The sequence below is a fragment of the Ricinus communis genome, chromosome 3 (genome assembly GCF_019578655.1).
Source record: "Ricinus communis isolate WT05 ecotype wild-type chromosome 3, ASM1957865v1, whole genome shotgun sequence".
Taxonomy (NCBI): domain Eukaryota; kingdom Viridiplantae; phylum Streptophyta; class Magnoliopsida; order Malpighiales; family Euphorbiaceae; genus Ricinus; species Ricinus communis.
This window is the reverse complement of record NC_063258.1, coordinates 28,619,483-28,631,369: the sequence shown is the minus strand read 5'-3', so window position 1 is coordinate 28,631,369 and position 11,887 is coordinate 28,619,483. Positions and strand designations below refer to the sequence as shown.

At 37.8% G+C, this 11,887-nt stretch overlaps 2 protein-coding genes across 4 annotated transcripts; one reads left to right on the top strand and one right to left on the bottom strand.

Moving 5' to 3' along the window:
* The first annotated feature begins 1,190 nt into the window (after window positions 1–1,190).
* LOC125369597 (secreted RxLR effector protein 161-like) lies at window positions 1,191–1,811 on the top strand. Its single transcript, XM_048372384.1, has one exon. It carries the CDS (start codon window positions 1,191–1,193, stop codon window positions 1,809–1,811), a length of 621 nt encoding a protein of 206 aa, XP_048228341.1.
* A 410-nt stretch (window positions 1,812–2,221) lies between these two features.
* On the bottom strand, window positions 2,222–11,141 carry LOC8272503 (mechanosensitive ion channel protein 10-like). 3 transcript variants are annotated; one of them, XM_048372408.1, is made up of 7 exons: window positions 11,085–11,141; window positions 10,602–10,976; window positions 3,955–4,940; window positions 3,752–3,872; window positions 2,997–3,290; window positions 2,676–2,872; window positions 2,222–2,557 (listed from the first exon to the last, which is right to left on the bottom strand). In XM_048372408.1, the coding sequence occupies exons 2-7, from the start codon at window positions 10,881–10,883 to the stop codon at window positions 2,344–2,346; spliced, it is 2,094 nt and encodes a 697-aa protein (XP_048228365.1). In that variant the 5' UTR covers window positions 10,884–10,976; window positions 11,085–11,141; the 3' UTR covers window positions 2,222–2,343. The 3 variants fall into 3 exon arrangements, with proteins under 3 accessions (XP_048228365.1, XP_048228366.1, XP_048228364.1); XM_048372409.1 differs by having other exon boundaries at window positions 10,602–10,678; window positions 10,782–11,136; XM_048372407.1 differs by having other exon boundaries at window positions 10,602–11,136.
* Between the last annotated feature and the right edge of the window lie 746 nt (window positions 11,142–11,887).

The window sequence follows — 11,887 nt, the reverse complement described above, 5'->3', positions numbered from 1 at the left end:
CAAGAAAACAAGATACTTCACCCAAGCTTTTCATTTCAAAACGAACAGATAAAGCATCTCTAAGACACTTACTTTCGACATCATTATCTCCTGTAATAACCATATCATCCACATAAAGAAGAAGTAAAGTGCACATAGTGGGTGATTTTTTAATAAACAAACTTGGATCAGCATTTGAAGACTTGTAACCACAGAAGTGAAGATATTGAGCAATCTTACCAAATCAAGCACAAGGAGCTTGCTTGAGGCCATACAACGCCTTCTTGAGACGACAAACATGATTAGGATGCTTGCTAGAGATAAAACCTTGCGGCTGCTCTATAAAAATATTGCGATCCAATTCTCCATACAAGAAGGCATTTTTTACATCAAGTTGACATAATTTCCAGCCTTTACTAGCTGCTAAAGAGACAATTGTTCGAAATGTTACCATCCTAGCAACGAGGTTGAAAGTCTCATCATAATCTCTGCCATATTGTTGAGAGAACCCATAAGCGACAAGTTGAGCTTTGTATCTCTCTATTTCACCATCAGCCCTTTTCTTTAATTTGTACACCCATTTAGATCTAACTAACTCAGCATCTACCGATTTCGGTACAAGCTCCCACGTGCCATTCTTCTTTAAAGTTGAAATTTCTTATTGCATTGCCTCTTCCCATTCAGAAATTCCTTTAGCTTCATCATATGACTTTGGTTCATTTTCATATGAGTCCCCCATAAAGAAACAAGACAAAACAAAGAGCTGATTTATTTTAACCTCATAATCGGCTAGATGAGCAGGTTATTTCTTCTGTCTCACCGATTTCTTTCTTATGACAACCTTTGAATTTTCTTGAGTGCTTTCTACAAAAGAAGAACCATTACTCTTCGCAGCACTTGATGAAGAATCATCACGAAAAATGGCAAGATCAATTGTACTTTTGTTATTTGAATCAGCCATATAAGATGACAATTCGTCAAACACCAAATCACGAGACACAATAACTTTCTTTGTCTGTAAATCCATACATCTCCATCCCTTCCTGTGAGTGTCATAGCCAACAAAAATGCACTACTTGGCCTTGGGTCAAGTTTAGTTCTATTATTTTTTAAGATATGAACATAGCAAACAGACCTAAAAACTCAAAAATAACTCACATTGGGTTTGCAATGATACACTAACTCGAATGGAGAAGATTTTATCCTAGGCCATGGAGGTAATCGATTTACGACATGACATGCCGTATGAAATGCAGCTGCCCATAATTCTCTCGGTAGACTCTTCGAGTGCATCCATGACAGACACACAAATGTTAAATGGGCTAGTTTGCGCTCAGCAGCTCCATTTTGCTATGGTGTTTCCGCAATTTATAGAAAAACCATGTGAGGGTCATTTGATTGCAGCAAAGAGGATCCTACGGTATGTGAAAGGGACTTTAAGCTGTGGATTAATGTACAAACATGGTGCAGCATTTTCTTTAAGTGATTTTGTTGATGCTGATTGGGCTGGTGACGTGAATGACAGACGTTCTACAACAGGGTTCTGTTTTACTACAGGTTCAGCTGCAATTTCTTGGTGTAGTAAAAAGCAAACCACTGTTGCACTTTCAAGTTGTGAGGCAGAATACGTAGCAGCGACTATGGCTACTCAAGAATGTGTTTGGCTTAAAAGACTTGTTCAAGAGTTGGTTTCTACTGTCAACTATCTGATTCCCATTTATTGTGACAATAAGAGCGCCATCAAGCTTTCAGAAAATCCTGTTTTTCATACGCGTTCAAAGCATATTGAAACTCATTTTCATTTCGTCCGGGAGAAGTTTCTGACTCAATGAAGAAAATAAAAAGTGAAGACCAAGTAGCTAATGTTTTTACAAAAGCACTTGTTAAGGCTAAGTTCGAATTATTTTGTACATCACTTGGTGAGCGTAAGTCTGCACTAGGAGGACTGTCATAAATTAGTGCAGTCTACTGTTAGTTTATAAGTTGTCTTTGTTATTTCTATTTCTTAAGAGTCTGTTACGTACTAGAATCAGTCTTTGAGTTGTGAAATAATTGTAGGAGTAGTTAGCTATTTTTTAGTCAATTAGTTAGGAGTTCTAGTTTAAATAAAGGTCTGTAATTTTCAATTTTCTGCAGTACTTCAGTTTTAACTCTTTCTCTTGTATTTATTCTTTTAGAGTAATAAAATCATTCACTTCTTAAATTATTACTGTTGCTTTAATTTTGGTACATACAGAACATATGAAACAAGAACAATGAACATACTTGCATTGCAATGAGGAACAGGAAACTTCCACAGAAGAACAACAACATAGATGAAGAAGATGGGACTGTTCAAGTTGCTGACAAACATAGGTGAAGTCCTTAAAGCAGAAGATGACATTTAATACCAAGATCTTCAAAAATTCTCCTCAGGTCTTCAACTAGCTTAGATCTCCGCTTGTTTTTTTCCCCACTGTTGTGAATGTCTATTTTGTGATCAACATAGAGAACCATACTCATCTTGTGCTCGTCCTCTATCCTTTTAATTTGAATTGTGTGCTCAGGATGCCAGTACTTATAATTGTTTTCCAAATACCTAAACGTTTAGACAAAGCCAGCTTTTAAATAAATAAAGAATGCGAGTACACATAATGTAATCAGGAAATCAAGAAATAGAAGAGATGCATATAAGATGCAGTTTTTCTCAGACATACTCTTTCACTTTTTCTTTCAGAGCCTGAACAGTCTCTGTAGAAGTAGAAACATCAAACTCCACAGCATCCCGAATTTCTAGACTTCCATAGAAATTGGTGATGGGTTTGCTAATCAAAACTGAATTTGGATAGTAAACTTTCTTGCCATCCTGCTTTACGAATACTGTAGTCAATATGTTAATCTCATCCACAATCATCTGCAATGCATCAGATTATCAATGGTTATGGCTCTCGTGTGATCTCGTAATTCATAAACTTTCAAGGATTGGGTAATTACTCCTCAGGAAAAAAAAAAAGAAGAAGAAAGGGTTGGGTAGTTACCTGCTCACCATCAATGTTGCACTGATTGCCAACATCAAATGGGTGGATCACAAACACAAAAATGACAGCTTCGAAAACTGATTTGGCTGTATTGCCAAACATGAAACTTACAAGTATAAATTGAGATAATATGACAACAAGTACTTGAAATGTTAAGAATCCCATCACAAGTAACCACACAATTATGATCACTACAAGCATTACTAAGGAAGCAAGCCTATTCAAGTTCTCAATAGCTGCCATGCTACCCTTTAAGGACTTCACCAGCGATTTACGGTCTCTGTAAATATTTACCTGCAATTAGCCATGGTCTTATGGGCATTGGCATCAAAGGTAACTTGGAAATGTTCTGTGCTTATGCTTGCAGTATGTAAGAACATAGGACATGATAGCAGGTTGTTTAAATGGCTGAATTCAAGTAAAATAGCACATGGCATATGTCCGCATTTTATAAGAACTAGTTAAGAAAGCAAAAGTTGAAAGTATCTTTTCTAATTGTTCATATTAAGCTAGTGTAATCTAATATGACAAGAACTGAAAAAAAAAATCCTAAGTTTTAGTCTGCATATAAAATACTGAAAAACCTGACACGCATACAGACTCAACAATTTGCAGGGAAAAAGCAGAACCAAACAGATAAGGGTGACAATTGGCTGAGGCGATGAAAAAGATCAAGAAAATACAGATAATGATAAGAGCTTTTGCGTGGAACAATTTTGAAGAAATAAAAAACGAAAAATTGATACAGATCTAACCAGCCAATTTCGTAAAGCTGATCTTTTGATCCTTCTGGTTTCTGCATCTTCAATCACTGAAAAGAGCAGGTCTACCTCCTCCTTTATCATGAAGCGCAAGAGATCTTCTTCATCAATGTACCTAGTCCATTAAACAGCATGAAAAGCTGAGCCATAACCCAACACCACCAGAATTACAGTAACGTTCAGCAGGACTTTCTTACTTGCTACCGGGTGGTGCTATATTTCTGAAAATCCTATATGCAGCGGCTTTGGCCTCCCATTCACTATTAATCTCCTGCTCACCATATATCTCGTCTAGCGTGTTGGAGAGAACAGACAACCTTGTATTGGTGATCACATTAATCAACCCTTGCATGGTCCAGGCAGAAACCTTGCCGTGCTTCATTTTCTTAATCTTATTTACATCAATGGCTTCTTCTATTGTAAAATTCAAACGGTCAGACATTGTTCCGGTCCTACCTACCATTTCAGCTATCTCTAAAAGAGGAGGTCCTGAAAGAGTACTAAGCAGTCGTGGTGCAAAAATAGCATTAAAAACGTACTGATGCGAGATTGATTGTTGAATTCTGTCAAAGAATTTACTGATGTAAAAAGAAGCAGCAAGTAACTTAACAAAGAAAGTTTTCAGCACCCATATAGCAATCCCAACAAGACAAGCAGCCAAAAAACGAGTAACATAATTTAGAATCTTGGTAGTGTGCCTAGACCGCTTCACTCCTCGAAGAATCAACAAACCCCAGACCAGAAGAACCAAGCTTAACCAAATAAAGGTCTGTACACTTTTCTTCAATCCATATGCATAATAAAGTATGTCCTTTTTAAGCAACACTTTCCTTTGAATCAAGAGTACCAAAATACACATGAAACACTCAGCAAGCAATCTACCACAGAAAATAGACAATATTAGCACACACCATTTCCATATTGGCAAATCCCAAATCTGAAAATTGTGCAATCTATCAACTGTCAAGCTGGAAATCAGAACTCCAAAATTGCACACAGATGCAACTAACTCGATACATATTAGCTTCCCTTTCCACTTCATGCCCAAATATTTGCACTTTTGGGTACCTAAAGTCTTATACACCTCATCATCATCATCGTCGTCATCAGCTACAGGGGACGCAAGCAATGGGGATCTCGGAGTAGCTGGCTCTGATCTAAAATTAACCACCGGTGAAGTAGCTGATGGGAAAAAACAGCCACAAACGGTAAACAAATAAATGCGGAATTAATCTCCGTTTGTCTAAACTTTCCCAACTTAAATGAACCCCTGAGGATGCAAACAAATAGGGTGTTCTTAATGCAATTAGAACACACACACAATACCACTGCTATGCACCAAGATATTGAGCTAAAACAGTAAGCACACAACAACACAAAGACACCGAAATTTTAGCGTGGAAAACCCATAAACTAGGAAAAAACCACGGGACTATTTTGGCCGCTTAAATCCACTATCATCATCAAAGGAACCATAAAAAGTCTTCTCTAGATAATACTAGAGGCATACAAAATCATCGTATCCTTGGAAGTAAGCACATCAAGGTGTATAAAATCAAAATAGAGCCAAGATAAGAAATATATCACCAGAAAATTAGTAACTATCCAGACCAACGAAAACCCGACCTCCGGACCTCAAAACCCGATCTCCAGACCTCAAAAACCGATCTCCACCGTCCAAAATATTGGCCCAGATGCTGTGTAGCTGTTGTCCAAAAATCACGACGATCCAACGGTTCAATCTACGGGAAACGGAACTTTTCTGCTGCTGTCTGCTGGAAAAACGGGATGAGCATTCAACTCATGTTTTGTGACCTTTTTTTTTTTTTTTTGTGTTCTCAATCTGTTGCTCTCTTTCTGTCCTTATATTTTTTTAGATAGTGGCAGACCCGTTTTTAATAATATGCTCCCAAAATAGAAAGTCTAAATAAGACTTTAATGGGCTCAATAGTTGGGCTTTCCTCATGGGTCAAAAATAAAGAAAAAAACCCAACAAATCTCCCCCTTTTTGACTTATGAGGAAGAGTTCGCCATACCGGCGATGGAGCAACATACCTTCAACTTTTCCCTTGCTAGAACCTTTGTCAACATATCGGCACCATTATCATCAGTATGAACTTTATCAAGTTCAAATAGTTTGTCTTCAAGTGCATCTCTAATCCAATGATACCTCACATCAATATGCTTGGATCGTTTGTGAAACATAGAATTTTTAGCAAGGTGAATAGTACTTTGATTATCACAAAGAACCATGTAGCGCTGTTGCACAAAGCCAATCTCTTGCATAAATCTTTTGAGCCATAATAGCTCCTTACACGCCCATACTCGGCCCTCGGTGGTGGATAAAACCACACACTTTGCGATCTCGATTGCCATGACACAGCCTCCCCCCGCAAAAGTCATCAAATATCCAGAAGTGGATTTCATATTGTCCTTATTTCCTGCCATATCAGAATCAGTATAACCAACAAGTATCGGCTTTCCATTTCCAAATGTTATACCCAATTTGGAAGTACCACGTAGATATCTGAGAATCCACTTCAACGCTTCCCAATGCTTCTTACACCGGATTTGACAGAAATGACTAACAACACCGCATGGGCAATATCAGTCGTGTGCACACCATAGCATACATCAAGCTCCCTACAAATTTGAGGCATAAGGGACTCTATCCATCTCTTCAATCTTCTTCTCAGAAGATGGACAATCTTTATCTGTCAACCTGAAGTTAGTAGTAAGAGGAGAACTAACCTCTTTAGCTTTATCCATATTGAATCCGCGAAGCACCATCTCGATGTATTGCTCCTGTGACATGTGTAGCTTCTTCAAAGCTCTATCTCGAGTTATCCGAATGCCAAGAATATGTTTTACTGGCCCCAAGTCTTTCATAGCAAAAAACTTGCTCAATTGTATCTTTAGCTGAATAATTCTTTCTGCATTCTTGCCAACAATTAACATGTCATCAACATATAACAATAAAATGATGAAATCATCATCACCAAACCTCTGGAAGAAAACACAATGGTCTAAAGTAGTCTTTCGATAATTTTGCTCCCCCATAACTGACTCAAACTTCTTGTACCACCTTCGGTGCTTGCTTCAACCCATAAAGACTCTTTTGAAGTCTACACACATAGCCTTCTTTTCCCTTAACCTGAAAACCTTCAGGTTGCTCCATGTAGATTTCTTTATCCAAGTCACCATGGAGAAAAGTTGTTTTGACATCCATCTGTTCAACCTCAAGATCAAGGCTGGCTGCCAAACCAAGAACAACACGAATAGATCCCATCTTCACGACCGAAGAGAAAATCTCATCAAAATCAATACCCTTTCTCTGATTGAACCCTTTGACCACCAATCTAGCCTTGTACCTAGGTTGTGCGGTGTGCTCTTCAGTCTTCACTTTGTAGACCCACTTGTTCTTCAAAGCTCTCTTGCCTTTAGGCAACTTCACCAACTCAAAAGTATTATTCTCATGTAAGGAATTCATCTCATCTTGCATGGCTTCAACCCACTCCCTTTTGTGCTCATCTTCCATGGCCTCTCGCATAACACTCGGGCTCTCCCCATCGTTGAGTAAGACATACTCATTAGCTGAAAAACGAGTGGAAGGATGACGATCTCTTGTAGACCGCCTAAGTGGGACAAATGGTGGCACGTCTGCACGGTATCTCTGAATGAAATTCTTCATCCACCTCCGGGCTGTTCGGAGCATCAATATCATCGGTATCATGTTGTTCATCATTCCGAACATCATCGTCAAGAGGTGGTTCTACATGCCGAGGAGGCACTGGATCCAAATCGTTAACATCATCATTATGTTGAGGAACTGTCTCTTTCTTCTCAACATCTTTCGTGGTCCGATCTTCAACAAACACAACATCTCGGCCGAATAAGTTTCTTGTGGACAGGATCATATAATCAGAATCAAACTCATCTTGGCCATAACCCAAGAAAACACATGGTTTTGACTTCACATCAAGCTTTGATCTTTCATCTTTAGGAATATGCACAAAAGCTTTGCATCCAAAGACCCTTAAGTGACCGTAAGAAACATCTTTGCCACTCCAAACCGCCGGTACACCCAAAAACAAAGGAACACAAGGAGTTAGATTAATAACATGTACCGTCAGATTCAAAGCTTCTCCCCGAATGAACTTGGCGTGCCTGCATGTGACAACAAACATCCGACACGCTCCATCAAAGTTCGCTCATCCGCCCGCTAATCCGCTCAACTGTGGTGTCTTGGGAGGACTCTTTTGATGTCGAATACCATGATCTCTACAATAAGCATCAAATGGGCCAATGTATTCACCTCCATTATCTGTCCGAATACACTTAAGCTTCTTTCCAGTCTGTCTTTCAACCGAGGCATGAAACTGCTTAAACACTTCAAATACTTGATCTTTAGATTTCAAGGTATAAACACATACCTTTCTGGAGTGATCATCAATGAATGTGACAAAGTAGGAGCAACCACCAAGTGTCCTAGTCTTCATAGGACTACAAACATCAGAGTGCACCAGATCAAGTATACTCTCCTTCCTGGAAGGAGGATGGCTCTTAAAGAAAACCCTGTTCTGTTTACCTGCCAAACAGTGAGAACACTTCTTTAGATGAATATCATGCACACCCGATAACACATTTCTCTTCAGCAAAAGAGACATCCCCTTTTCACTCATGTGACCAAGTCTCTTATGCCATAAATCAGTCATGTCAAGATTCACCACGATTGACCCTATCCTTGAAGATCTTCGGATGTGTCATGTACAACTTTGAGCATCTTTTACCTCTAGCCACGATCAAAGAACCACGAGTGAGTTTCCATATTCCATTACCAAAGTTGTTGCTGTAACCATCATCATCAAGTAGGCCCGCGGAGATCAAATTAAGTCTCATATCTGGAACATGTTTTACATTATGTAAAACCAACTCTATCCCAGTGTCAAACTTCAAACAAATATCTCTGATGCCTGCAATCTTTAATAGTCCATTATTACCCATCCTAACATTACCAAAGTTACCTGGAGTATAAGATGAATAAAAATCCCTCTGTGATGTTACATGACATGTAGCACCACTATCAACAACCCAACTCGAATCATCATGTGCAATGTTGATCATATCAAAATCAGAACAAATAAGGAACTCATCGGTAGTAGTGTTAACTTCAGCATTGCCATTACCACCCTCATCTTTCTTATGGTTCTTTTGATTGCTGTAATCGCTCTTCTTATTCTCCTTTTTTCAATTGCCTGCAGAACCGTATTGTGTGCCCTTTTCTACCACAATGATAGCACTCAAAATCATCAAACTTTCCTTTGGATTTACTTCGATGCTTCCCTTTGTTACCTGGACCTCTACTCGACTTCTCCCTTTCAGAACTAAGACATCGAATGTGAAGAAGAACCTTGTGACTTTCTTCTCATCTCTTCATTTAAAACACTGCCTTTAGCTAATTCCATGGTGATAATACCATCTGCTGTAGAGTTGGACAATGATGTCCTAAAAGTTTCCCATGAGTCCGGTAAAGTGCCCAGGAGCCATAAGCCTTGTATCTCATCTTCAAACTTGATACCCATTCCTGCAAGTTGATTTATGATTCCCTAAAAAGAATTCAAATGATCGATGTGGAGTTCCATCATGGTATTTCAAGCTCATCATCTGTTTTATTAAGAACAATTTATTGTTTCCGGTCTTTCTAGCATACAACTGTTCAAGCTTGTTCCACAAAGTGCGAGCATGAGTCTCTACGCTGATATGGTTCAAAACATTATCATCAACCTATTGACGAATATACCCACAAACCTGTCTATGCAAAATATTCCACTCTGCATCTGTTTTACTCTCAGGTTTATCAGTATTAAACACAGGCAAATAATAATCCTTCACATAAAGTAGGTCTTCCATCTTGCCTTTCCAAACATGATAATTAGAACCATTCAAATTGATCATCCTACTTGTGTTAGCTTCCATCATTCAAACAAGTTTAACCCAATACAGAAGAACCAGACTCTGATACCAATTTGATGGAAAAAAACAGCCACAAACGGTAAACAAATAAATGCGGAATTAATCTCCGTTTGTCTAAACTTTCCCAACTTGAATGAACCCCTGAGGATGCAAACAAATAGGGTGTTCTTAATGCAATTAGAACACACACACAATACCACTGCTATGCACCAAGATATTGAGCTAAAACAGTAAGCACACAACAACACAAAGACACCGAAATTTTAGCGTGGAAAACCCATAAACTAGGGAAAAACCACGGGACCATTTTGGCCGCTTAAATCCACTATCATCATCAAAGGAACCATACAAAGTCTTCTCTAGATAATACTAGAGGCATACAAAATCATCATATCCTTGGAAGTAAGCACATCAAGGTGTATGGAATCAAAATAGAGCTAAGATAAGAAATATATCACCAGAAAATTAGCAACTATCCAGACCAACAAAAACCCAACCTCCGGACCTCAAAACCCGATCTCCAGACCTCAAAAACCGATATCCACCGTCCAAAATATTGGCCCAGATGCTGTGTCGCTGCTGTCCAAAAATCACGACAATCCAACGGTTCAATCTACGGAAAACGAAACTTTTCTGCTGCTGTCTGCTGGAAAAACGGGATGAGCATTCAGCTCATGTTTTGTGACCTTTTTTTTTTTTTTTTGTGTTCTCAATCTGTTGCTCTCTTTCTGTCCTTATATTTTTTTAGATAGTGGCAGACCCGTTTTTAATAATATGCTCTCAAAATAGAAAGTATAAATAAGACTTTAACGGGCTCAATAGTTGGGTTTTCCTCATGGGTCAAAAACAAAGAAAAAAACCCAACAGTAGCATCATAGGGCTTTGGGATTTGAGAGCTAAATGGTGGTTTTCTTGAAACTGGAGACCCTTTAGAAGGAGTTAGCATTGCTATCTCCGTGGAAGGAGAGTTAGCAAATGCAGGTGTTTGAACTCTGCATTTAAGACTACTATTATCAAGCTCTGCTAATTCAAGATTTGAAGAAGAATTTACCTGGTGGCGATTCTTGGATTCTTGAGTAGTACTTGAGATTTGAAGTATGATCATAGCATCTGAACCTTTCATTTCTGGTGGCAGGTTTTTGCCAGTTTCCATCTTCTTTTCTCAATGCTGAGACTCAAAAGTTCTTTACTTGACCACTGAACTTCACTTCAAAAAACTTTTGTATTCAGGAGTAGATAGAGAAATCTAGGAATCCATGAAAGAAACAACGGGAATGAAAAATCTTTGACCAAACAACAAACACTAAGTAAAAGTAAAATCAAAGATATTCAGAGGCAAAGTTCAATGATTCACTTCAATCTCTCTATTCCCCGACCCAAAGGTCAACTGCAGATGAAGTAGCAGCAACTAGTACGCCGTTGACTCCTAAAGCCGACGTGGCAAAGACATAACTGAGGATGGCATGTCTCTCTAATCACACCTTCGTTTTTCTTTCCCGTCTTTCTTTCTTTTTCTATTCCATAGATTTCTAGTGCAAAACAATTCTTTTATTCTGTCATTTATATGTCAGACTTACTGGCAATAATTTCTTTTGGATAATTTTATTAAATATTCTTTTTCTATAAACGGTTTACTTCACTTGGTACTTTTAGAAAGGAATATGTAATATAGATAATAATTAATGTAAAATATTTCAATTTTCTGTCATTGTATTATCATATATCATAATTCTTTTCATAAATAATAAATGAAGCCAACTAATTACAAAAAAGTATTTAAAAAGAATATCCAACATATATAGGTAATTATAGATCTGTTAGAATTTTTCCTATTATGTATATATTTTTAAAAATAATATTTTATTCCACTTATAGGCCCATTAATAGAAATGTGAAATTTTCTTTAAAATATTTAAATAGCAAATTGGTATCTAATATTTCATATTATAAACATTTTTAATCCTTGATTGAAATGATGTTTCTGCCCTCTTAACACTTAATTTTGTAAAAGACTATTTAGTTGAATGGTCTATAAATATAAAGAACGAAAATTGCTATTTTTTAAAATGTAGGAACCCAAATGTGTAATTAGGGGTCTTTGTAAGTCTCCCTGGCATATACAGAAATAAAACCCATTAACTATTTGGGTATTTCCTA

Excerpts from the sequence above, each read along its gene's own strand:
- LOC125369597 (XM_048372384.1), top strand. The coding sequence starts at position 1,191 with ATGGAGGTAATCGATTTACGACATGACATGCCGTATGAAATGCAGCTG.
- LOC8272503 (XM_048372408.1), bottom strand. The coding sequence starts at position 10,883 with ATGGAAACTGGCAAAAACCTGCCACCAGAAATGAAAGGTTCAGATGCT. Across the intron at positions 3,291-3,751 it reads CAGCTTTACGAAATTGGCTG|GTAAATATTTACAGAGACCG; the intron begins GTTAGATCTGTA and ends GGCTAATTGCAG. Across the intron at positions 2,873-2,996 it reads GCAACATTGATGGTGAGCAG|ATGATTGTGGATGAGATTAA; the intron begins GTAACTACCCAA and ends GATGCATTGCAG.